This window comes from Fusarium odoratissimum, assembly GCF_000260195.1.
Source record: "Fusarium odoratissimum NRRL 54006 unplaced genomic scaffold supercont1.9, whole genome shotgun sequence".
Taxonomy (NCBI): Eukaryota; Fungi; Ascomycota; class Sordariomycetes; order Hypocreales; family Nectriaceae; genus Fusarium; species Fusarium odoratissimum.
This window is the reverse complement of record NW_022158695.1, coordinates 1,452,125-1,472,962: the sequence shown is the minus strand read 5'-3', so window position 1 is coordinate 1,472,962 and position 20,838 is coordinate 1,452,125. Positions and strand designations below refer to the sequence as shown.

Below are 20,838 nucleotides of genomic sequence, written 5' to 3'. Positions count from 1 at the left end.
GTGTCCTCGACACGAGCCGAATTATACAGACTTATCCCGAATCTCAACTCTCTCCTCCTCGGCACCTAGCATCTGCTTAGGTGTAGCATCCTCCTCAGAGTGAACATTGAGTGATCCAAAGTGCGAATCTAGTTCCTCAAGAGTCTTGTTCTTGGTCTCGGGATAACAAGCATAGACAAGAATGGCGGCGAAGACGTTGAAGGCCATGAAGATGAAGTAGACTCGAGGTCCAATGCGGGAGACAGCAACGGGCCAAACCTGACCGACGATGATGGAACCGAGGGATGAGCCGGAGGAGGAGATGGCGAGACCCTTGGAGCGGCAGTTGGCGGGGAAGATCTCGGAGGCGTAGATCCAGGCGCAGGGACCAAAGCCCATACTGTCTGTGAAGCTGTTAACATGTTGGCTGCTTATTGGGTGATTTTATGACTTACATCCAACAGTGAAGAAGAAGATAAAGAAGATGTTGACGTAGTTTGCACTCTGGTTGTTCTGGCCGGGATAAGCAGTCTGCAGAGCACCATTGATCTGAATTGTGTCAGCAGCTGTAAGTCAGACTCATTCGACGAAACCCACCATCAGACAGAAGGCCATGATGATAGCACCAATACCAAGTGAATGTCTTCGACCCAGCTTATCAATGAAGAACATGGCCGCAACAGTGCAGACCACCTGCACAGTTCCATCGATGCCAGAAGCAAGGAGACTCAATTCTTCAGATGTACCAGCAGCGATAAAGTTAGTGGGGAGATAGTATCGAATACCAGCAGCACCGCTCATCTGCTGGAGGAAAGCGAGTGACCAAGCGCGCCAGAGTCGAGACCAGAGTGGCTTCTGCTGAATGAAGACACGGGCTGAGGTGATGGAGTTTTCTTGATGCCAAAGGATGTTCGCGCGGATCTCGTCAAGTTCGGGTTGGATTTCGGTGGCAGAGAGACCACGAAGCTTGCAGAGGGACTCGCTTGCGGCTTCGACTTGATCTGTTTCGACAAGCCATCGAGGGCTGATAAGAGTTAGCGGGGAGCGTGAAGGACAACTATGATAGATATACCTCTCAGGAATGAACAAGACACCACCGAGGAAGAGAAGAGCAGGGACGAACTGCATGGCGGTTGAGAGGCGCCATTCAAGGTCAATGCCATTGCCGTAGTCCCAGAACGAGTAGCCATAGCCAACCCAGAAAGCCATAGAGATACTGCAACAGTTAGCACTCTAGTCGCTCGATTCGAAGGTCAACTTACCCAGAGACAATTCCAACCTGATTAGCAGCAACGTAAAGACCTCTATGCTTTGCTGGCGAAATCTCACTGAGATAAAGCGGGACAGCGGTGGAAACAACACCCGTTCCAACACCAGCGATGATTCGTCCAATAACCATCATAGCCAGGTGAACAGCACCAGTCTGAATCGCAGCTCCGACGCAGAGGAGGCAGACACCACCGAAACCAGCCCATCGTCGACCGTACTTGTTGTTAATGGGACCCGCAATGAGGGCGAAAGAGGCGAATTGACCAGCGGCGAAGATAGCTGTGATGAGACCCTTTTCGCTGGATGAGGGATGGTCGAGGGCTTTGTTGAAGCCAGGGGACACGTAGATGGTACTCAGAATGCCGATATCGTATCTATAACCCGTTAGTCTCTGGCCACTGCGTGTTGTGGAGTCTCAACCTACCCCCAGAAGATGGAACCCATCGAAATGACGAAGATACTGAAGAAGAGCCAGCCGCTCATCTTGCCTTGCGCGGGCATTGTACCCAACTCGGTAGTCATCTTGATAACAAACAGTTCGAGATAATGATTGAACAAGCTGTGAAAACTCAAGTGTTCGTGCTGTTGAGTTTCCCCGCAAGAAAGTCTGGGGAAGGCATACTTTTTAATCCTTTGTCAAATGGCTCTAAATCTGGGGTAGCGAAGTCGGGTTCTGGGTTGAAACAGGGATTTCATGGTATGATTCCGCGTTGCGGGGTGCGCTAAAACAAGAGACGGAGCCTCCGCTTCCTTCTCCTCACTCACCACGGTGGTTCCGTCTGGAGCTCTTGGAATAAGCTATCCCGCTTTGTGATGAGTTCTAAAGTTTTGTTCATAATGAACTGACTACTAGATGCAGGTTCAAGCCTAACGATTTACGAAAATACTGATCATCACTTGACCCAATTCCTTGCCATGACCGTCAACGGCACCAACGGGGATTCCCCGTCACTCGGCGAACTTAAGCATATCTCGTCGACTCGCTTAACTCCCAGCCTCAGCATTCATACATTCTCTATACTTACAAACCAAAATTTCAGTCGGAGCTTCCGTCCCAGTCAGCACCTGACACTACAATTCCCGCCTGATCTAGATCCTGTGTCGGGACCCCAGAACTTATCGGACCAAGAAAGATGTCTTTCTTTCACACCTTTCCATTTGCAGTATGCTGAGGACGGAAGTATTGAGAGCATCTCGCTGATGGCGCGCAACGGCCGTGTTACCGGCTTGCTGGGACTCCCGAGGCCACATGGACCGTTGGTCGCTAAGATTGTTGAGGTCGGTGGCGGGTTCCCCTCTGAGATACTGAAACAAACTGGTCAAGCATTGTGCATTGCTGGTGGTACTGGGATCGCACCTTTCATCGCCATGGCGGCAGCCAAAAACCTCAACAGCAGCGCCAATGACCTGAAGCCCAGTCTCATTTCCAGCATTCGCGGGGATGACTTTGGAGTTATCGAGTATCTCTGGAACCACGAAATACTTTACCCGCGAGATTGGAATGTAGTTCGCATTTTCGTGACGCCAGGAGAAGAAACTGGTGGGATGGGTTCTGGCAAGTCACAGAGCTGGTGGCATCATCGCTTCAAGGAGCTCTTACATGACCATAGCGACAATGATGTATTCCGCCTTGGAAGAATGGAGAAGGATGATTTGGAAGGGTTCAGTAAAGATAGAGATGGCCCAGTGCTCTTTTGTGGGAGTAAGCAATTGGAGTGGCAAGTCAAAATGTGGTTTCTGGGAAAGAAGAATATCCATTGTACGGAAAGATAGTGAATAATTGTCATGGTGTTCCACTCTGAAATTGTTGAAGAAAATATAATACAACCCCAGAGCCCAGTATTATTATTCCCCATTTAGAACATGGCGCAAAAACGAATACAACACTCTGAATATCTCTGTACAGTTGAGAGCTTGTAAGATGTTTGATAGGTAGCAACGCAGTCCGAATTATGAGAAGTTTATGGATGGTAACGACAAACTAAGTCCATAGAAGATGACTCAAGACCGCATAAACCATAAACAATTCCATGTATAATATTGATTCCAAGCTATGTGTCATCTATTCGTAAGCCCGTACTTCAAAAACACCACCAAAAGCATTCTCATCACCATTCAGCTCCAAAACCTCAATACCAAGCTCTTTCAAAGTCCTGCTAGACTCAAGGACAACCTCCCGGCGCGATAAGTGATTCTCATCTTCAACATACATCTCTCTCTCTTCACCAGAGAGGTCCAACAGACGCCACTTCTTTACACAGAACGGAATGGTCCGCTCTGGATGACCTCTCAACACCGACTCGAGAGCGTGATCATAGTCTGTATCAAAGTGAACAACAACCTTGTTCACCTTCACAGGCGTATCCCAACCAATCTTGAGAATCTTCCTACTAAAGGAGTCGGCACGAGGAACCCAGCAGTTGGTTCTCTTGGTAGGACGGGGAACGCCATTGCGGATGTTCTCAACTCCCCAAGCCTTCAGAGGTGGATCCAGCGTCAAGGCGAGGTTATGGCCCATGGGTCTGCGAACTGGGGTCCAGCGCTCGAACTCATCGACTCCAACGTCACTAGGTGGACTCTGAGTACATTCGTGCTCAACAGTCATGAGAGCTGATACGCGTGTCTTTGTGGTACAGAGTGCCACTGAATCGTTCTGGAGGAAAGAGAGGAAGACATATTGAGTCTGAGGGTTCTCAACTTTGAAGTCGATAACAATATCATTCTGTCCTGGTACCAGGGGAAACTTGGTCTCAGCCAGGATGACCTCGGGCGTGTAGTTGTAAGGCTTCTGAGAACCTCGAAGCTGAACCGTCAATACCGTGTTGTCGACTGACATAGCCGTGACAGAGAGGGTAGGAACAGGTCCTTGTAAGAGGGGAAGCATCTGTGCAAGACTTCGGACCAGTACCTTGGGTGGACCATCGGGTGGAAGCTGCGATAGCTCAAAAGAAGATCCTTCAATCTTGGAGGCTGAGCGAACAAGATCTTCAGGGTCGTTGAGTTTGTAACCCGGAATGAACTGGCCAAACCGCATGAGCTCGCGTTGGAAGTTCTTCATGTTGTTCTTCACGAGCAACTCCATGGGGTCGACGCTCTGTTTCTTACATAGAGAAGCGGCGATACCCAAAGCGTTGGCGTTGGCTCCGCACGTTGCCATGACACGAGTAGATGCGAAGGCGACGTGGGATGCTGACATGATGCGGCCTCCGTACATGAGATTGGGAATCTCGGAGCACACCATTGAGGAGAATGGTATTTGGTAGACGCCTGCGAGTTTCAGTAAGAGGAGGCCTCTATTGGGTGATAAACTTACCCTTTGAGTGCCACTGAGTGCAGCCGTCGACTTCAGAGAAGACACCATCAGCGGGGTGGAGATCAAGAGACCAACCTCCAAAGGACACAGCATCAGTGTGATAGCGCTGCTCAACAATGTCTTGCTGCACCATAATAGTAGGCCCAACTGTAAATGTTAGACATGCTCGCACCAATCTCAAAGATCAACTCACTGAACCGCCTACTCTCCCTCTTCCCCGGAATAGTCCCAACCCACTCAAGCGTCAAATTCTCTGCCTCCGGAAACCTCCCCGAATTCTTAAAATAATCCCAAACTCCATACACAACCTTCCAAAGCTCCCACTTGATCTGCTCCGTATCATGAATAGTATCAAGTCTACCACCATACTCAATCCACCAAAGATTACAGCCCATCTCTTTAGTGCTAAAGCTCTTGAAGCGAGGAATTTCTCCTTCGACGTCTTTGAGAGCGTAGGCTGGTGCAACGTACTTGACGGGCTTGCCGGTGTCCTTGGTGTAGAAGTAGATGGAGTGGCCTAGAAGATGGCCGTACTCGGAGGATGGGGCGAAGAGTTCGTTGAATTCATCGCGCTTTTCGGCGCCGATTCTGAAGGGGGCGCCGGCGAGGAAGGAGAGTGTGCCGTCGCCGGTGCAGTCGATGAATTGTTGAGATTGGACGGTGAATTTGAGAGAAGATTGGGAGTTGAAAGCGCTGATGGAGCTGATTCGATCGCCATCTTTATCGCAACCAACAAGAGCTGTGTTGAGAAACAACTGAATATTCGGCTCCAGTCTCACTTTCTCTAGAAGAATCGTATCAAGAATTAGAGGATTGCCCTCAGGATTTCGATACAAGTTCTCGAGTAAAATCTCATCAACAAGACCGCCCTCTCTCGCATAGCGGTTGTTGTTAAACATATGCGACGTAGCTCCAAGGATCCATAATCGGACCTCACTGGAAGCATTGCCTCCGAGAACAGGTCTATCTTGGATGAGAATGACTGATACGCCATTTCTCGCTGCTGCTATGGCAGCGATAGTACCAGCTAGGCCTCCACCGCAGACACAGAGATCTGAGTTCAAGGTGCGGAGCTGAAAATCGCGGCTTTGTGTTGCTGGCTCGCGACGGAGGACAGGATCGTGGGATATCCTCGCAGGGGCCATGGTAGCGTAATCTGAGTGCTAACTGGCTAGTGGAGTGTTATAGTTTGTGTTCAAGTCAAGCTAGGATGATGAGAATGAGTAGATTACATGCTATGAAATAGTCTCTTTTATTACTCGCAATCGCGAAGCCTGATGATCACCCCCATGCAGCCGCCTGCAATAAGTTGTTAGCCAATCTGACGAGCAATACCAACGGAACCGCCGTTAGCTCATCAACTTGCCACTAACACTTTTGCGGTGGTTCCGTCAGACATTCCACTTTTTCCCCGCAACCGAACCCGGAGACTCACATCGGCATGAAGGAGCCGCCTTTGCTCGGTTATTCGATGCTCAGCTAAAGCCATTCAATGGAGAAATTGGTCCTCGCGGTATATCCCTGAGCCCGGTTGAGCATTCTTTTGTAGGAATTGGCAAGTCAGCACTGGACAGTGTTAGGTTAGTGACGACAAATTGGCATCCAATAAGCTGCAGAGCCCACCTTACCGCTCTGTAAAACCATGAGCGAGACTGGGGAAGATGTCCAAGGACGACCCTTACGGAATGTCACCTTACGAGTATCTCAAATCTTTTCGGCCTGTACTTTCTGTAAAGCTCGGAAGATCAAGGTACGTGTATCGTTATACACTCGGACCCGACCAAACCTCATTTTTTCTAGTGCAATGGTGCAACTCCAGCATGTGGTGGCTGCGTCAAGTTTGGCCGACAAGCAACATGTTCTCTCTCAACGGAATCTCCAAACCGTGGACGAGATTATCCAACTTATCTTCGACAAAAGATTGATGCTGCCCAACAACGCCTCAGCCAACACAACGCTAGACAGAACAATCTCACTTCGCCGTCAGATACTGAGCGGTCCAACCGGAATGAATCAGCAGAGACGCATCAACGGTCTATCATCGATTCACTCATAGCAGACATCGGAGCACTTCCCATCATAGCATGCTCATATCCATCAGCCGCAGAAGGGCCGACACTATCTTCACTTGTGCTCGCGACTGCAAGCACCAACCAACTCTCATCAGCCCTGCGCTTAACTCAAGCTGATGATGTTGCACCATGTTTACCCAAGGAGTCAACCGCCTTGAGCCTGGCAAAACATTACTTTGATCAGGTCTACCCACGAATACCTTTCTTCTCCATCCAGGGCTTCTGGGTGCAGTTCGAGCATGTCTTCTCCGGCGTTGATCCTCCTCGCGAGCGAGGACGAGACGGTCCACCCCAAGATCCGGCGAGTGTTCTGACGCCGAGTCAAGATGATCTTGATCGATCTTCGATAAGCCATGGGTATAGCTATTTTACTGTTCTATTGGTGCTAGCTATATCAGCTTCCAGTCTGTCACGAAGTGCCGATAGCGTTATATCTACCCAAGCCCAACGGCTCTTCCGTACAGCATTGACTTTTCGCGAGTCCGCAATCTTACCTAACACAATTATTGGTGTGCAATCAATTTTGTTTCTGATACAGTTCGCCACTCTCAACCCTTCGTTACTTGACGCCTGGTATCTCATCGGTGTCGGCATGCGCATGTGCGTTGATCTCGGGTTGCATCAAGATCCACGGCCTCTTGATTCGGTCACGACAAGTCTTTTGGAAACAAGACGCCGTCTTTGGTGGAGCATGTACTCTTTCGACAGGTCCATGAGTTTGGGATGTGGACGACCGACCGAGATATCTGACTCGGCTATCAACGTATCCCTGCCCACGTTCAGAATTGAGACATCAGCAACGGCTGTCGAGGTTCACGGCTATCTACAGCGCTATCGTGCATTGCAGATCCAGTCCGAGATATACAATCGCCTGAATAAGTCTCCAGGCTCTGAAACAGGTGATGCGCAATCAGTTCATGAACAACTCAGCAAGAAGTTGGGCGATTGGAAAGACTCAAGCTCACAGCTACCGAACAAGACTCTCATTGAGAGTGAATGGCTGATGGGGCGCATGTTACTTCTTAGACCATGTAGACTCTTAACTCAGCGCACTCATGACGAGCTTGGTGAACTATGGCAAGCAGCTGTTGGATTCATCACGATATATCGGCGGCTGGTGGAGTCTAACTCGATATTCTACGTGCAGATTGCCTGCGAGAAAGTATACTGGACTGGTCTTATGGCGTTCTACAGCTACTGGCAGCTCCGCACCAGGGTCAATCCAGATGCCAGTACAATGCGGCGACTCGATGTTTGGATGATCGTCAAGGATGTCATGTTCATCCTTCGGGCGTTGAGTGAGAGATGGGAACAGGGAAAACTTCTGTGTGGGCGGTTTGATGCCGTGAGTACTCGTGTTCTTGAGCTATCAGAAAACGATAGCGGAGATGGTTTGCCTGTTGAAATGCCTGTCGAGTTACAGAATTTGGAACAGTATACGAGCTTGACTGTTGTGTGGGCGTCGGGCGATAAAATGGATCGGAGGGATGAACATGCGCTGGACACAAACGAGCTGCGACATTTAGTATCTGAGATGTTATAATTGTAGAAGAACAAGAAAATCAATTCTGGTCCTACATGCTCAGGCGCGGCGATATGTTCACGCGGCTGAATCTCTGCAGGCAGGGATGAACTTTGCTGCCTATCTATGTGGAGTATCAGATCTTGGCCCTCCATCAAATAAAATATAACGGCTATTCATTCTTTTTAAGACAGAGAAGTAAGTTCCTCATTCATCATGTTCCTCCAAAGAAATTCATGAAGGCAAAGAATTGAAGAGTTTTATAGGTCATCTGAAGATGCATTTCCATTACATACTTCTATCTGCAACGATGACCTTACCAAAGTCCAAGACCTGATCATGTCCTCTATATCTCTACTACAAGATGACGATGGATACGGTACGCCACTCCACATCGCCGTTTTCTGCGATAATCTCGAGGCAGCAACACTTCTGCTAGATGCGGGTGCCGATCCCTTGGCTCCTGCAAGCGGTATGGATGATCGAGCTACTGCACTTACAATCGCTGGGAGGGAGGGCAAGCAGCCTTTTCTATACCAGCTCTTGAATCACATCAAGCCTCCCCAGGATTCTCACGTTTACAATGATCTTCAATATTGTTTCCTCGAGTCCGCAGCTTGGGGCCAAGTCGCCTGTGTCGCCAATCTCATGGACTGGTGGGACGGGTGGACCATTGAGACAAAGCAACTAGCTCTCAATTATGCCGCTCAGCGCTGGAAAGTTTGCGTTGCCGAATTTCTCATCTCAAAGGCCAAGTACGATCAAAAGGCATTGGATAGTGCGCTTGCTCGTGTGATAGACTACAAAGTCTATATGAACTCTACCAATGAATACCGTATCGATTACGAAGGTGTTGACTACTTCGAACAACAGCAGTTGACCAAGCTACTCATACGCACTGGAGCTAACCCCAACACCTCTCATTTCGGGATGCCTCTTGTCATTTATACTTCTCGGAACATAAACTTGATTGGTGCTTTGAGCGTGCTTCTGGAAAATGGAGCTGATCCCAATACGAAAGACGACAAGGGAAGAACCGCTTTGCATCATCTTGGCGACGCACAATCTGTCTACCAGGGAGTCCGCGCACGACGTGTTAACGAGAGCGGAATCTGGCTTCTTCTCGGCCACATAGCTTCCATTCTTCTGAAAGACCAATCTGGTACCAAGCCTATTCATGAAGCAGCATATGGAACGAACTTGAGGCTACTTCTGCTGCAGTTGTTTACTCTTCCCAGCGATGCAGAGAGGCATGAATCTATTCTAACTACTAACAAATATGGTACAACCCTTCTGCATTATGCAGCTGCTGGTGCCAAGCTCGATATCATCGAGTATCTCGTTTCCCAAGGCCTAGATGTTAATCGAACCAACGAAAACGGCTGGACACCATTGATGTGTGCTTTGGTGCCAATATCCTCTGGCTTCTCTGACGATGGTAAGGCAAAAGCTATATTGAATGCCATCCAAGCAGCTCAAATTCTGCTCGATCACGGAGCTGACCCACTGGTAACAACTGCCGAGGGCTGAACACCACTACACGCCCTCTCACTCTTCATCACTCGAGATATAAGCAGAAAGGTCTTGGCCGCAATCGTCGAGCTTATCTCCAGAGGCGTCGACCTTAACGCCCGTGCAATATTTCCAACCGCAACTGGTCGCAGCCATCCTCCCCCGCCTGCTTCGTACTGGGGATACACACTTCACCATATGATACAAGAGCCTGATAAGTATGGTATAGCACTGGTGAGACAAGGGTATACACCACTTCATTTTGCAGCTGCGAAAGGATCGGTAGGTATGGCGAAGGCTTTGTTGGCGAATGGGGCCGATCCATCGTGCCGAGACGCAACGGGGAACTCGGCTGCTAAGATAGCTAAGTATACGTGGCATCTTGAGGGCCGAGTGGAGACACGCGATGAGATGCTGAAGTTGCTGAAGGATGCTGTTGGCTCCAAGGAATTATCAGTCGCACAGAGATGAGTACGGTTGACCCCACAAAGAAGCATAGGTGCGAAGGCAACAGTTTTGTTCGGACCATGTATCTCCAGCTAGGTAAGATATCAAAAGGTAAACGAACTTTTGGCATGAATTCAATTTCTTTCTCATGACTTGAGCCTGAGCACGAGCGAACTACGTAAGAATTGAGCAGAGTGAACTTCAAAATGAACAGCTCAAGCGGTACGGTTAGGGGGAGAACGAGGAGATGTCCCAGTCTAGCATCCCATACCGTTCAGCAGTATGAGTCCCTGCCAGCAGAAAGGGCGCCGGTTACATCTCCAGTGGTGACGATGCCAACATTTCCTATACCAAACGGACCATCGGTGAAGCTTCCGACGCTGCCTGCTGGGGCAACCTGGTTGGGGACGTTGACTACCGACAAGCCTGGTCCGCTGATCATGGCATTGGCGAAATCAGTGGCACTGCCACTAGTGACAGTAAAACCAGTACATTTGGCAATGAGCGCCGCCAATGCCGCAAGTTGGCCGGCTGTCTTGATCTGCATGGCGAAAAGAAGGGAGCGATAACGCGAGGACGAACAATTACTAGGAAAGAGAGTGACCAGCAGGGAATGGCATAAATAATATCGATAAATTACAAGACATCTCTGTTTATTATTTACGATCTTGAACCATTTTGTCCATGTTTGTCTAATTGCCTTTGGTTACGGAGAAATGAACTATTTTCGATGGTATGTTTGTTGACCAATGTCATTGCTCAGATATGTTCCTCACATTAGCGTCTCGCCCAAGTTAGCGCTGCCTTAACATCTGAAGAGTCTAGCACGAAACGTGTTGCATGCTTAGCTCGACGCCCCAGAATTTCGAGATTACCTACTGAGGGACAACAAGTATCACTGAATTTATGTGACTGAGAAGCTGATTCTTGGTGTTGTTTGTCTATGATTTCGCATACAATCTCCCCTTCCTCTGTATTGACCTACAGAAGCACTGAAACAAATACTTCAAATTCTGAAACGCCGCGGTTAGATATGCGCTCAGTTATTCCTTTACTCTATACACAGATTACACTATAAGTCTATTCAGGTTTCCATTGTTCGTCAATATACAACTCTTATCACATCCTGGTGGTAGCAACTAGACAAGCTTAACGGTTTTGCTGTCCTCAACATTGGCCCAGTATTCCTCAAACGGAAGACAAAGTACACCAATTCGTTTACACTGATAAACAGCTCCAACATGTTCTGTGGCCTCCAAGATCATTGCAGCACCAATCACTCTCTTTTCTGTGGGAGTCCACATTGACGGGAGGAGTTTCGCTACCAAGATGCAAGTGTAACTCCTGTTGATGATTCCCAAGAAGTTCGTATAATCCAAATACGCGATGCGATCCTCAGGCTTTCTAATACCCTGGACAGCTTCACTCTTAATTGTTTTCCCTTCCTTATCGAAAGCGTCGGGACCAAAAACAAAGTCCAAGTTCAGATCATAGAGGTTGAATGACTTGGCGGGACCACTAATAGTGACACTCCCGTCTAGCATTTGGCCTGAAGTCTGAGGTCCGTTGGTCCTAACCGACCAGGACTCCACCTGAAGCGTTACATACTGATCTTTGTAGTAGGTCATGATCGGCAGAAATGTGATCGGATGAATAGGGGAGGCCCAACACCACGAGGGTCGATTTGCGCCACGCGATGGGTCAGCTTCAGGCTCTTGTCCTCCCCAGCCTATCCAAAGTAGTCCTTGGGGAATAGAGGACTCCCACATTCCCGCTATGTAATCTTGTGGAAAGCGACTTTGGATTCTCTTGGCGATACCTGACAGCGCGGGGAGCTTATCTCTATAAAAGGAAAAATTCGTTCCTGAATAAACCTCGACAAATTGGTACCATAGCGTTATAAGCTCATCTTGCTGCTGATTCTCCAAGTTTCTAAAAACAGAAACGAATTCTTCATTTCTGTAACCGTAGACTTTGGGGTCTGAGCTGTTGAGGCTCGCCTCCGTAGTTTTAAGTTCACGACATTCCCATAGTAAACAGCTGGCGCCAAAATGGAGTATCCTTTTCGACAGGACTCGCTCTTGTATAGCCCATCCTCTGGTAAGAAGAGGAACATTCTGAATACTTAGCTCCCATGAAGGGGACGCTGGCTGAACTTCAACGGGTGTAGTGCCACCAGAGATCTTATTGATCGTGAGCGTCACTGGTTGCGGATCGAAGCAGAGCGCAGGTCTATCAAGGAATAGTCCTTGTTGGGATGATATGGCACCACTTGCAGCGATCGTCAATGTGGCGTTTTCGTAGTATTGTCCGAACCTCGCCGCCTCGTAAGACCAGTCATCTTTGTGCCGCTGGTCATCTGGTCCTTCGCTCTGTAATATGCACAGAGCATCCACCCATAGATACTTATATCCGAGCTTTCTCGTAAAAATAATCGCGTCTTGTACAGTCTTCGCAAGATCATCCCATGGCAGATGTTTCGTCATGTCCACTAGATTGGTTGCCGTCGTTTTGGCGAAATCGTGACCGGAACCCCATGCATAGCTCAAAGCAAGATACTCCATCTCAGATGAAGGGTTTGTGATTATTATCTTTGGAGAAAGTGCCCCATCCTTGGAGCCAACGTGAATGAGTCTTGTTGGTATCGTCTTGATCAGGACTGGACCCCCAGGCTGCATGCCACATTTTTCATGGCTCGTTGAACAGTTCTGTATCCACCTTTTGGCCAACGTAATAGCCTTGTCAACGCCCTCAGCTGATGATAAATCTGCTATTGATCTTGTATTGCACGAGTCCCATTCCCCTATGCCTGCTTCTTTTTCCTCATGCGTGACAAGTGGCAGAGGGTGCCATCTACTGCGGTCTATGTCTGTTCCAATACCGCACCACACCTTTGGCTCTTTCGGATCTTGGTTGCACGGTGCTTGTCCTTCAGCTGTATCTTGTCTGTAATGACGGAGGACCTTGTATGCGGAAAGATGAATGGCCAATGTCTCACTCCAATTAGATTTTGAAATTTGGTAAGAAAAGGACTGATATATGATTTGGCACAGAGGACAGCCGTTCTGCGCTGATTCTTTGAGCTTGTAGACATTTGGTGCAATTGTGCGACGGGGAATCGACTCTTCAATGTCAATCTCAGCAAAGTCTTTTGCGAACTGCTTGCAGGTAGCACACAAATATTCAGTCATGATGCGCAACAGATAGTAACAATAGATATTTTGTGTTGAGCAATCAAGGCTGAAATTCCAACTTGACTGGCTTGAAATACCCCTCCAAAGAGCCTGCCCACGCTAGCCACGTGATGATGGCTACACGACATGCCCACTTACTACCGAATTGAAGCACGTCAGGCTGTGCTGCTAGGCGGACTGATAAAAATGCAATGTCGAAATAGAAAGACGACTTTAATTAGACTAGCTAGGATGTCATGTGTTGATTAAGAGGAAAATGACGTTGCTCGCTCGAGGCTGAGATGTCCTACTGAAGTGTATAGCAAATTACAAACTTGGACTTCAATTACCAACTAGAGCTAGACCTCGGATTGCCGATCACGGCTCTTTTGAAAAAGGCACCCTACCGGGAAGTCTTCTAGGGAGTTGATGTTCGATGGGAAAGAAACCACTGTTCGGCAAATTTGACTGCCTGAGGTAGCGAGAACAAATGGCAGTTTGCTGCACCAATTTGACCCTTGCTCACGCTGCTTTGCTCAACAAGATCCTTCCCCAGTTCCAAAAAGTCTTCCTCGTTCACACTGACGTCTGATACAGTCGCCCATTCTCTAGCTCCGTTGACTGAAATTGCGAATGAGATATCAGCCTTTGGTGAGTTGACTCTGTACTCTGCAAGATGAAAGCAGGTACAGCGATTGAATCCAACGCCGATGAGTAAAACCTTCGCGCTTAGCTCTTCCAAACGAGCTAGGGGACTCTTTTCCCCCAGCATACTGTCCAGACCATGTCCGTCTGTGATAAACGTCGCATTTGCACCAATTGCAGCAAACGAAGTGTGAGGGTGCATACTTCTCACTGCACCTGGCCATGTTCTGACTGTCTCAGCCAGCACGCCCATGCTCTCACTTCGAGTTGTTTTAGGGTCAAATGCAGGTCGAGTTTCGCGAATAGTCCGCCACCATTTCTCTGGGACGGGCGGGTTGACCCAATTCGACGGATCCGAGTTGCTGCTGGTGTGTGTTGGAACAACAAGAGTTCCGTCGGGTGTAAGGATGTCGAGAAGAGCTTGAGTAAGAGCCTCAGCCCCACCATTGATCCATCCTATGCTTTTAAGAGAGCAATGTACAAGAACTATATCTCCTGGTTTGAAGCCGAGATTCCGGAGGTCCTGAGTAAGAGAAGGCCTGGTGCATAGAGGCCCAGTAAGAGGTGGGGGCATCACAGCTACTACTCGGGGATTAGAAGATTGGCGGAAGTTGGAGATTGTCGAGAAAATGCAACAATAGTGACGAGGCAGAAATGAAGCCAGCGAAAAGAATGCACTGATTGAAGCCATAGGCTGGAAACTAGCTTATATGGATTTCCCACGCTAAACTATTCGCGCTCCCCCGCCCACTCGAATTTTCAGGACAGATTGTTCGCCGGCTGAGTCATAACAAATTGACGCAAAAGGCTCCAACTAGTCTAAGCAGAGACGGATAGGGGTTTATGACCTGACATTAGTAGATTGATAAGGAAGGATTTATTATAGATTATTTCATTATTGATAAATATTTTAATCCCCAGTAGGGACCATTAATGGTATTTTAACTTTCTCCATGTTAAGATGACCGAGACTGTAGACTAGGACTCTTTACCTCAAGGCACATCAGACGCAGAGTATTATTAGTATCAACGCCCCTGCCGCCGTGCTATATAGCTATATAGCTATATGCGCCCACAGAAAGTGTCGCCGATGACGCGCTTAAGACAGGATGAACCATCCAGGGTTTACAGGCTGATCAGCCACGCTGGGATTCATCCATGGCATCGCTTTTGTTGAAGCTCCAGGCCATTTGTCCCACCACATTGTCCGCCCACTCAAATCAGCCTCACCATCCAGGGCGGTCTGAATGCATCTGACCATCGAAGTATCCCCGTGACAAACATAGATCCTGTGATGATTCACAAATCCTGCTAGAAAGAAGCGCAATTCTTCGTTGCCCCATGTTTGGCTAATACACCTAAAGGGCATACCATTTGAAGGCATAGATTTAAATGTTGCTCGTCAAACGGATCCACTGCTTTATGGGGTTCTAGGGAAGCTGGACTAGGTTTATTGCAGCCGAAGGAAGTATAGAATGGAGACTTTTGACAAAGTGGTAAAGTCTCTAACCGGAGTTCCTAGGAGTTAGTCCTGAGGGGGATTCTTATAAAATCAACTTCCTCACAAATTGTTCTACATTGAGAGCGAGGGTGACAGAAGTGGCCGTGTTTAATTGGTCAACTAGCATCCGGTAGTTGACTAAGGTCGCTGGACGTTAATAACAAAATGCGTGCATAACACAAGCGAGTCTAGATATCGTAATAATCACTACATATGTCAGGCTGGAAATAGCAATATTTTGAGCAGATTACATACAGCACCATTTGGTCAATTTGTTTCGTAGCAATTGCAACGTCGCAATGAAACATTTCGTCTAATGCCAAGCCATTCGTGACGTGCATAGAAGACAGAACCTCGTATTAAAATGACGATCATCCGAGTTCCGTTGCGCCTATGCTCGCCTGAAATGACTTTCAATGCAAAGCAATTACCTATATCTCGGCCGAGAGACATCTTCAACGTCATTACGTTCCTGTCAAAGCGTCTTCTCCATGACATCACTGTGAACACTTCTAGGCCCTCGGCCCACGATTTCTTCACCCAAAATGGACAAGCGGTAACGCGATAAAAATAGTAGCCATTTATATCACAGGACCCTGAATCTTGCCAACTGTTTGGGCCTGGGCCCTTCTGGATTTAAATCCAGGCTATTGAGATGCTGTGTTCAATTGAGATAGGACCATAAAAAAATAGCCTGAATAAGGGGATGATCTGGCGGAAGGGCGATGCATGCGAAATGCCGAGTTCCGGACGGCACGTAGAATACGAGATTTGGGGATCGTGACCCTCAAGTTCTCCACAAACAGCAAGACTTGAGGGCGGATTTGTGAGGGATCGGCGAATGAGGCGATCGACATGCGCTCGAGCATTTTCTGGGGACAATCGCAATACAAAAAGGGAGGGATTCCTCAATGAAAGTTCATTCTTGATCTCAACAACAACTCAACCTCACTACCATTCAGTACTATAATTCCTCTCTCAACCTAAACAAAACACCAACCTTTTCTTCACAACCACCAAAATGAAGTTCTTCACCACCGCTCTTCTATCTGCCGCCGCCGTCTCTGGCTACTCCGTCTACGAGGTCAAGGACTTCACCGCCAGCTGCGTCCCTCACAGCACCTTCTGCAAGTCAGTACTATCCCATCTACTCTTCATAAAAACAAGTCCTAATATAGTTTCTCTAGCTATGAGTTCAAGGTGATCCAGTCCGGATCCATGGAGACCTGGAAGACCCCCGTTCACTGCTCCGCCCACGTCCAGTCCGCCAACTATCTCCTCCCTGATGTCAAGGATGCCAAGTGCAAGGACTCTTCTCGCACCTTCTCCGTCAAGCGCAGCAAGAAGGGCTTGACCTTCTCTGTCTCCCAGCCTGTCAGCCCAATCAGCAACACGGTTGGAAAGCATTTTATTCCCAACAAGCAGCTCTGGCAGTCCAAGGAGCCTAATGCTGAGATCCAGGCTTACAAGGGCCCTAAGGACTTCAAGCTCAACGCCGTTGAGTGACTGGGGATTTAGATCTTGTTGATTTGGGGACCACTTCATTTTTTATTTTTTTTCGTTTGAAAGATGCAGGCGTGTTGATTGTATTTGAACCATATTTTAGACTAGACTTTTAGGTATCTGAACATTCATCTTTCGATTCTCATTATTCGTAGTACGTTCCACAACAGTCTAGAACTTAAATTCTGCACAGTCTTCCATTCTGTGTCGGGATACCGTCAACTTGATCAGTGACGTACCATCGCTCGCTTCCAACACCCTGCAGTGCATAAAAGAGCCCATAGGGATCAACCTTTTCCTTGATGGACAAAAGCCTCTTATACTTGTCAGTGCCGTAGAACGATTGTTGGAAGTTGGGTTCCGTCACGTCCGCTTCAGAAGCATACGCGCCACCACCAGGAGTCACTTCCCTCCATGGTTTCATTCAGTCATTGGTCAATGTCTTACTCTTCTCAGCAACCAAATCCCAGGAACTACCCTCGGGATAGTCGATGACGGAGATCGCCCACATGGCTGCACCTCGCCATGCAGGGTTCACGGCATTGTCGGGGTAAGGTCCTGGACCTCCGGTGATGCCGAAGCCAATGATCTGCCCGCCCTTGTCCGAGAGACTCTTGAGGGCATCGAAAGTCTTGTTGAACTTTGCAGCATCTTTGAAGTTTTCACTTATTGTCTTGTTTAGCGAGCTATGTGAGCAGAGAGATGAAAAGAATACTTACGTAGGGAAGAGGCGACCGGCTGTCTTGGTCTTCGCACCGCCCACAACCTCACGGGGGAACCCAGCTGCCCAAGCACCGTAGTAGCTACTATGCTCCGACTCTGTAACATTGAACTCGATTCCAAGATCCTTCCACGTTTGGAAGAGAGGCGCAACGAGAGTCTTTAGCTCGGCGAGAGTATGGTTTGGTGCGAACCATGGGAAGAACGAGAAAGCTAGCAAATCACCCTCTCCGTGGGTCACAGCCCAGTACTCGTAATTTCCCGCAGCATTGAAAGTTGGAATGAGTTTCCAATATGCTCTCACTGCTCTCCAGAAAGTGTCGTATGAGACCGTATTACTGGTGGTGAAGGAGAAACTCATGATGGCAACCTCGATCTTGGGAAAGACTTTGACAGTGTATGAAGTCACGACGCCAAAGGTGCTTCCTCCACCACCGCAAAGAGCCCAAAACAGATCAGTGTTTTGGTGCTCGTTGGCAGTAACAAAGCGACCATCGGCAGTAACGACTTCAATACTCAGAACCTGTGTCATTTTAATCCAGCCCAACTCAACATTATGATAGGGGGTCAAACTACCTGATCCGCGCCCATACCGTAGAGCGGCGACATGGGAGAGTGTCCACCACCAGCTAAGAATCCACCAGCATAACCGACGCTCATACCTTCACCACCAACAGCAGTAATGCCAAACCTCTCAGCAGCTTCAGAGAACTCAGAGCCCATGACGCCAGCTCCTAACATTGCGTTTAAAATTTATATTTAATAGAAAACAGACAAGCCAATTCACAGTGACGAGCTATCCAGTCATGGCTACCAGCGCCAAATCCCGATAAATGTGCAAAAGAAATGAAGGAAAGTCCAAAGGGTTCATTAGAAAATGTTCACAATGGACCTTGAATATAGCTATAAGGTCTAGAAACGAGAATACCTAGTCTTCTGGTGTTTACCTTTTCGCACAGCTCTACATCCGCTCGCGGATGGCTTAGGAGAGGATTCACTGGGTACACTAGTGGCAGTTGGAAAGGCGCTGGTGATAACTTCGAAAGTGGTTGGCTTGGGAAGCCTAGAGGTGACCAATGTAGTCGCAATAATCGGGGCGGTCGTCTGGTCTTTGGCAATTGAGGATGTGACAGAGCCATTGTCAAGACCTCCATTACCGTCCTTGAACAGAGGAGGACCAGGAATGGTATAGTTCTTCAAAGTTGTGTAAGGGTTGAAGTAGATGCCCGGATCAGTGGGAGTGTAGAGCTTGGTGCCCAAGACGCCCTCGGGCTTGGCAGTTCCCGACCCTGTAATCTCGATATTGAAGCACTGAGGGTAGTTCTGTGCGCCGCCAATCCTGTTTGACCCGTGAACAGCGATTGTTTCGTGACGGAAGACATAGTTGCCGGCAGCTAGCGTAGAGGGTATCTTTGTCGTCCATGTTCGGTTGTTGTTGACCATCTTTCTAGCCGCCCACTCTTGAGTGTCAAAATCGATCCCCGCTTCGTCAATCTTTACCCACTTGAGGGTGGCCTTGTCGACAGCGGAGCAATCGCCGTTGCAGGGAGCCACATAGGTCATCATTGGGCCGAAATGAGCCCATTTAGTCCATTGAAAGTCGATGGTCCCGCCAGCGGCAACCTGAACAGTCAAATTGGCCGGCTTTCCATTCTTCTGGCAAATAATGTCCGGATGAGTATAGTTGTCTGGGGACACGAAGCCATTGTCGAGGTTCTCAGCAGACCATGCAGCCAAAGGAGGGAGAGCTTTGCCGTTCTTGGTATCATAGTAGTAGTTCATCAGGTAACCTTGGTGTTCAGCACCATCAGTCTTGAAGCTTGAGACAACGCCATGTGCAGCGGCGTTGCCGACAAAAGCAGCCAAGACGAAGGTGAAGTGCATTTTGACGAAGAAAGACAAATCGAAGAATGAGCTAAGTAAAACGGGAACGAGATAAGATAAAAAGAAACCGAATCTGAAAGAGAGGACGCGCAGTTAGCACCGGGCTTGAAGGGGCGGAAAGATGAACGCAGAGGGGAAGCTTGAAGGCAATTTCATGTTCTTTGCGAGGAGTTTATAATGCTAGATATCTTTAGAGATCTATTGCTACAAAATGTTAGACAACTGTAATTCGGAGCAAAGGGCTATGAGGGGCCCTAAGCTGAAACACTAAAGGTTTTACAAAACGGAGTCCAAGATAATCACCTGCTAATTTTCTAATACCTGGGCCCTTATTTTCTCGGCCTCCGCGGAGAGCGGAGGGGGATATGTGCTAAAATCACAGTGCTGGTGAAGCATCTTACATCCACTTATTTTACCAAATTGATGTATAAGAACGTGTTTCAGGTGTAAGTACTAGATTGGGCGTCTAACACTGCTCTCGTTGGCCATTCTACGACTCTTGTTAGACTTGAACCATGGGCTTCCGATAGCCCTGACTCCCTAAGCACTGAGGATGCAATGATTAGTCGCTCGCGGATAGTAATTTTCCACCAGACACAGCTCCCTCTCTCGACGAGCCAAGCCTCCGCCCTATGATAATTCTTTTTGAATGCCACCATTTTCTTCACAATTAAGCTATTGTACAATCTCACAGCGTGTGGGAGCATTTTGGAGACCCGAGCCATTCCTTCTCGTCAATCGCGTTTCGTGTTGAGCTGTCACTGGCTAGAGAGGGCGAAATTCGAGACACAGAGGGCTATACTTGTGAGTACATGTAATAAAAGCGAAGTGGCAAAGCCCTAGATTGCACAGCCTCTTAAAGTCTCTTGTTAAACTCGAGCATACAAGGCTGGTATACCAGATCGGGATCACGATCCTCTAACATAGTTGTTGGCACCCCAGATACCTCATCGTTAACTAACGGCTCTTCCAAGCTTGCAGTAAGTCCAGTCCGGGTCGTTGAACTCCCACTAAGCGAAAATTCAATCCGCTTATTTTCGGGAAAAGAGCACAAGAGACCCACAATGTGACAAAATGACAGGTGATCTCTGGGGTTTGTATTCGTAGCAGGGTAGTTTGCAGGGATCTGGATAGCCGCGACAGCGCTTAGCAAGCATAAAAGGGCAGTAGAAATGAATAAGTAATAGATATTGCGGGCGGGCACTGCGGGCACTGTTCCGCAAGATGTTTCTTCGTCTTTTTTTCAGGGCTGAGTTCAAATGAGCTGGGAAGTATACCACGACTAGCCGATATGGACA

The 20,838-nt window shown here is 48.2% G+C and overlaps 10 protein-coding genes across 10 annotated transcripts; 4 read left to right on the top strand and 6 right to left on the bottom strand.

Annotated features, from left to right (window-relative positions):
- Positions 1-21: 21 nt before the first annotated feature.
- On the bottom strand, positions 22-1,770 carry FOIG_06925 (uncharacterized protein; the record flags this gene model as incomplete). Its single annotated transcript, XM_031206164.1, has 6 exons — positions 22-383; positions 435-528; positions 577-1,003; positions 1,052-1,195; positions 1,242-1,622; positions 1,673-1,770. The coding sequence occupies 6 exons, from the start codon at positions 1,768-1,770 to the stop codon at positions 22-24; spliced, it is 1,506 nt and encodes a 501-aa protein (XP_031064888.1).
- A 393-nt stretch (positions 1,771-2,163) lies between these two features.
- Positions 2,164-3,021, top strand: FOIG_06924 (uncharacterized protein; the record flags this gene model as incomplete). The annotated part of the gene is made up of 1 exon (XM_031206163.1): positions 2,164-3,021. The coding sequence occupies one exon, from the start codon at positions 2,164-2,166 to the stop codon at positions 3,019-3,021; it is 858 nt and encodes a 285-aa protein (XP_031064887.1).
- Positions 3,022-3,310: 289 nt separating this feature from the next.
- FOIG_06923 (uncharacterized protein) lies at positions 3,311-5,706 on the bottom strand (the record flags this gene model as incomplete). The annotated part of the gene is made up of 3 exons (XM_031206162.1): positions 3,311-4,515; positions 4,562-4,708; positions 4,755-5,706. 3 exons carry the CDS (start codon positions 5,704-5,706, stop codon positions 3,311-3,313), a joined length of 2,304 nt encoding a protein of 767 aa, XP_031064886.1.
- A 309-nt stretch (positions 5,707-6,015) lies between these two features.
- Positions 6,016-8,211, top strand: FOIG_06922 (uncharacterized protein). The gene is made up of 2 exons (XM_031206161.1): positions 6,016-6,311; positions 6,362-8,211. The coding sequence occupies exons 1-2, from the start codon at positions 6,204-6,206 to the stop codon at positions 8,174-8,176; spliced, it is 1,923 nt and encodes a 640-aa protein (XP_031064885.1). The 5' UTR covers positions 6,016-6,203; the 3' UTR covers positions 8,177-8,211.
- A 283-nt stretch (positions 8,212-8,494) lies between these two features.
- FOIG_06921 (uncharacterized protein) lies at positions 8,495-9,685 on the top strand (the record flags this gene model as incomplete). The annotated part of the gene is made up of 1 exon (XM_031206160.1): positions 8,495-9,685. One exon carries the CDS (start codon positions 8,495-8,497, stop codon positions 9,683-9,685), a length of 1,191 nt encoding a protein of 396 aa, XP_031064884.1.
- A 703-nt stretch (positions 9,686-10,388) lies between these two features.
- On the bottom strand, positions 10,389-10,661 carry FOIG_06920 (uncharacterized protein; the record flags this gene model as incomplete). Its single annotated transcript, XM_031206159.1, has 1 exon — positions 10,389-10,661. The coding sequence occupies one exon, from the start codon at positions 10,659-10,661 to the stop codon at positions 10,389-10,391; it is 273 nt and encodes a 90-aa protein (XP_031064883.1).
- A 592-nt stretch (positions 10,662-11,253) lies between these two features.
- Positions 11,254-13,305, bottom strand: FOIG_06919 (uncharacterized protein; the record flags this gene model as incomplete). Its single annotated transcript, XM_031206158.1, has 1 exon — positions 11,254-13,305. The coding sequence occupies one exon, from the start codon at positions 13,303-13,305 to the stop codon at positions 11,254-11,256; it is 2,052 nt and encodes a 683-aa protein (XP_031064882.1).
- Positions 13,306-13,608: 303 nt separating this feature from the next.
- FOIG_06918 (uncharacterized protein) lies at positions 13,609-14,566 on the bottom strand. Its single transcript, XM_031206157.1, has one exon. The coding sequence runs from the start codon at positions 14,504-14,506 to the stop codon at positions 13,706-13,708; it is 801 nt and encodes a 266-aa protein (XP_031064881.1). The 5' UTR covers positions 14,507-14,566; the 3' UTR covers positions 13,609-13,705.
- A 1,794-nt stretch (positions 14,567-16,360) lies between these two features.
- FOIG_06917 (uncharacterized protein) lies at positions 16,361-17,082 on the top strand. Its single transcript, XM_031206156.1, has 2 exons — positions 16,361-16,564; positions 16,621-17,082. Exons 1-2 carry the CDS (start codon positions 16,455-16,457, stop codon positions 16,937-16,939), a joined length of 429 nt encoding a protein of 142 aa, XP_031064880.1. The 5' UTR covers positions 16,361-16,454; the 3' UTR covers positions 16,940-17,082.
- Positions 17,083-17,114: 32 nt separating this feature from the next.
- On the bottom strand, positions 17,115-19,717 carry FOIG_06916 (uncharacterized protein; the record flags this gene model as incomplete). The annotated part of the gene is made up of 5 exons (XM_031206155.1): positions 18,604-19,717; positions 18,230-18,390; positions 17,656-18,179; positions 17,384-17,601; positions 17,115-17,341 (listed from the first exon to the last, which is right to left on the bottom strand). The coding sequence occupies exons 1-5, from the start codon at positions 19,538-19,540 to the stop codon at positions 17,115-17,117; spliced, it is 2,067 nt and encodes a 688-aa protein (XP_031064879.1). The 5' UTR covers positions 19,541-19,717.
- Positions 19,718-20,838: the final 1,121 nt, after the last annotated feature.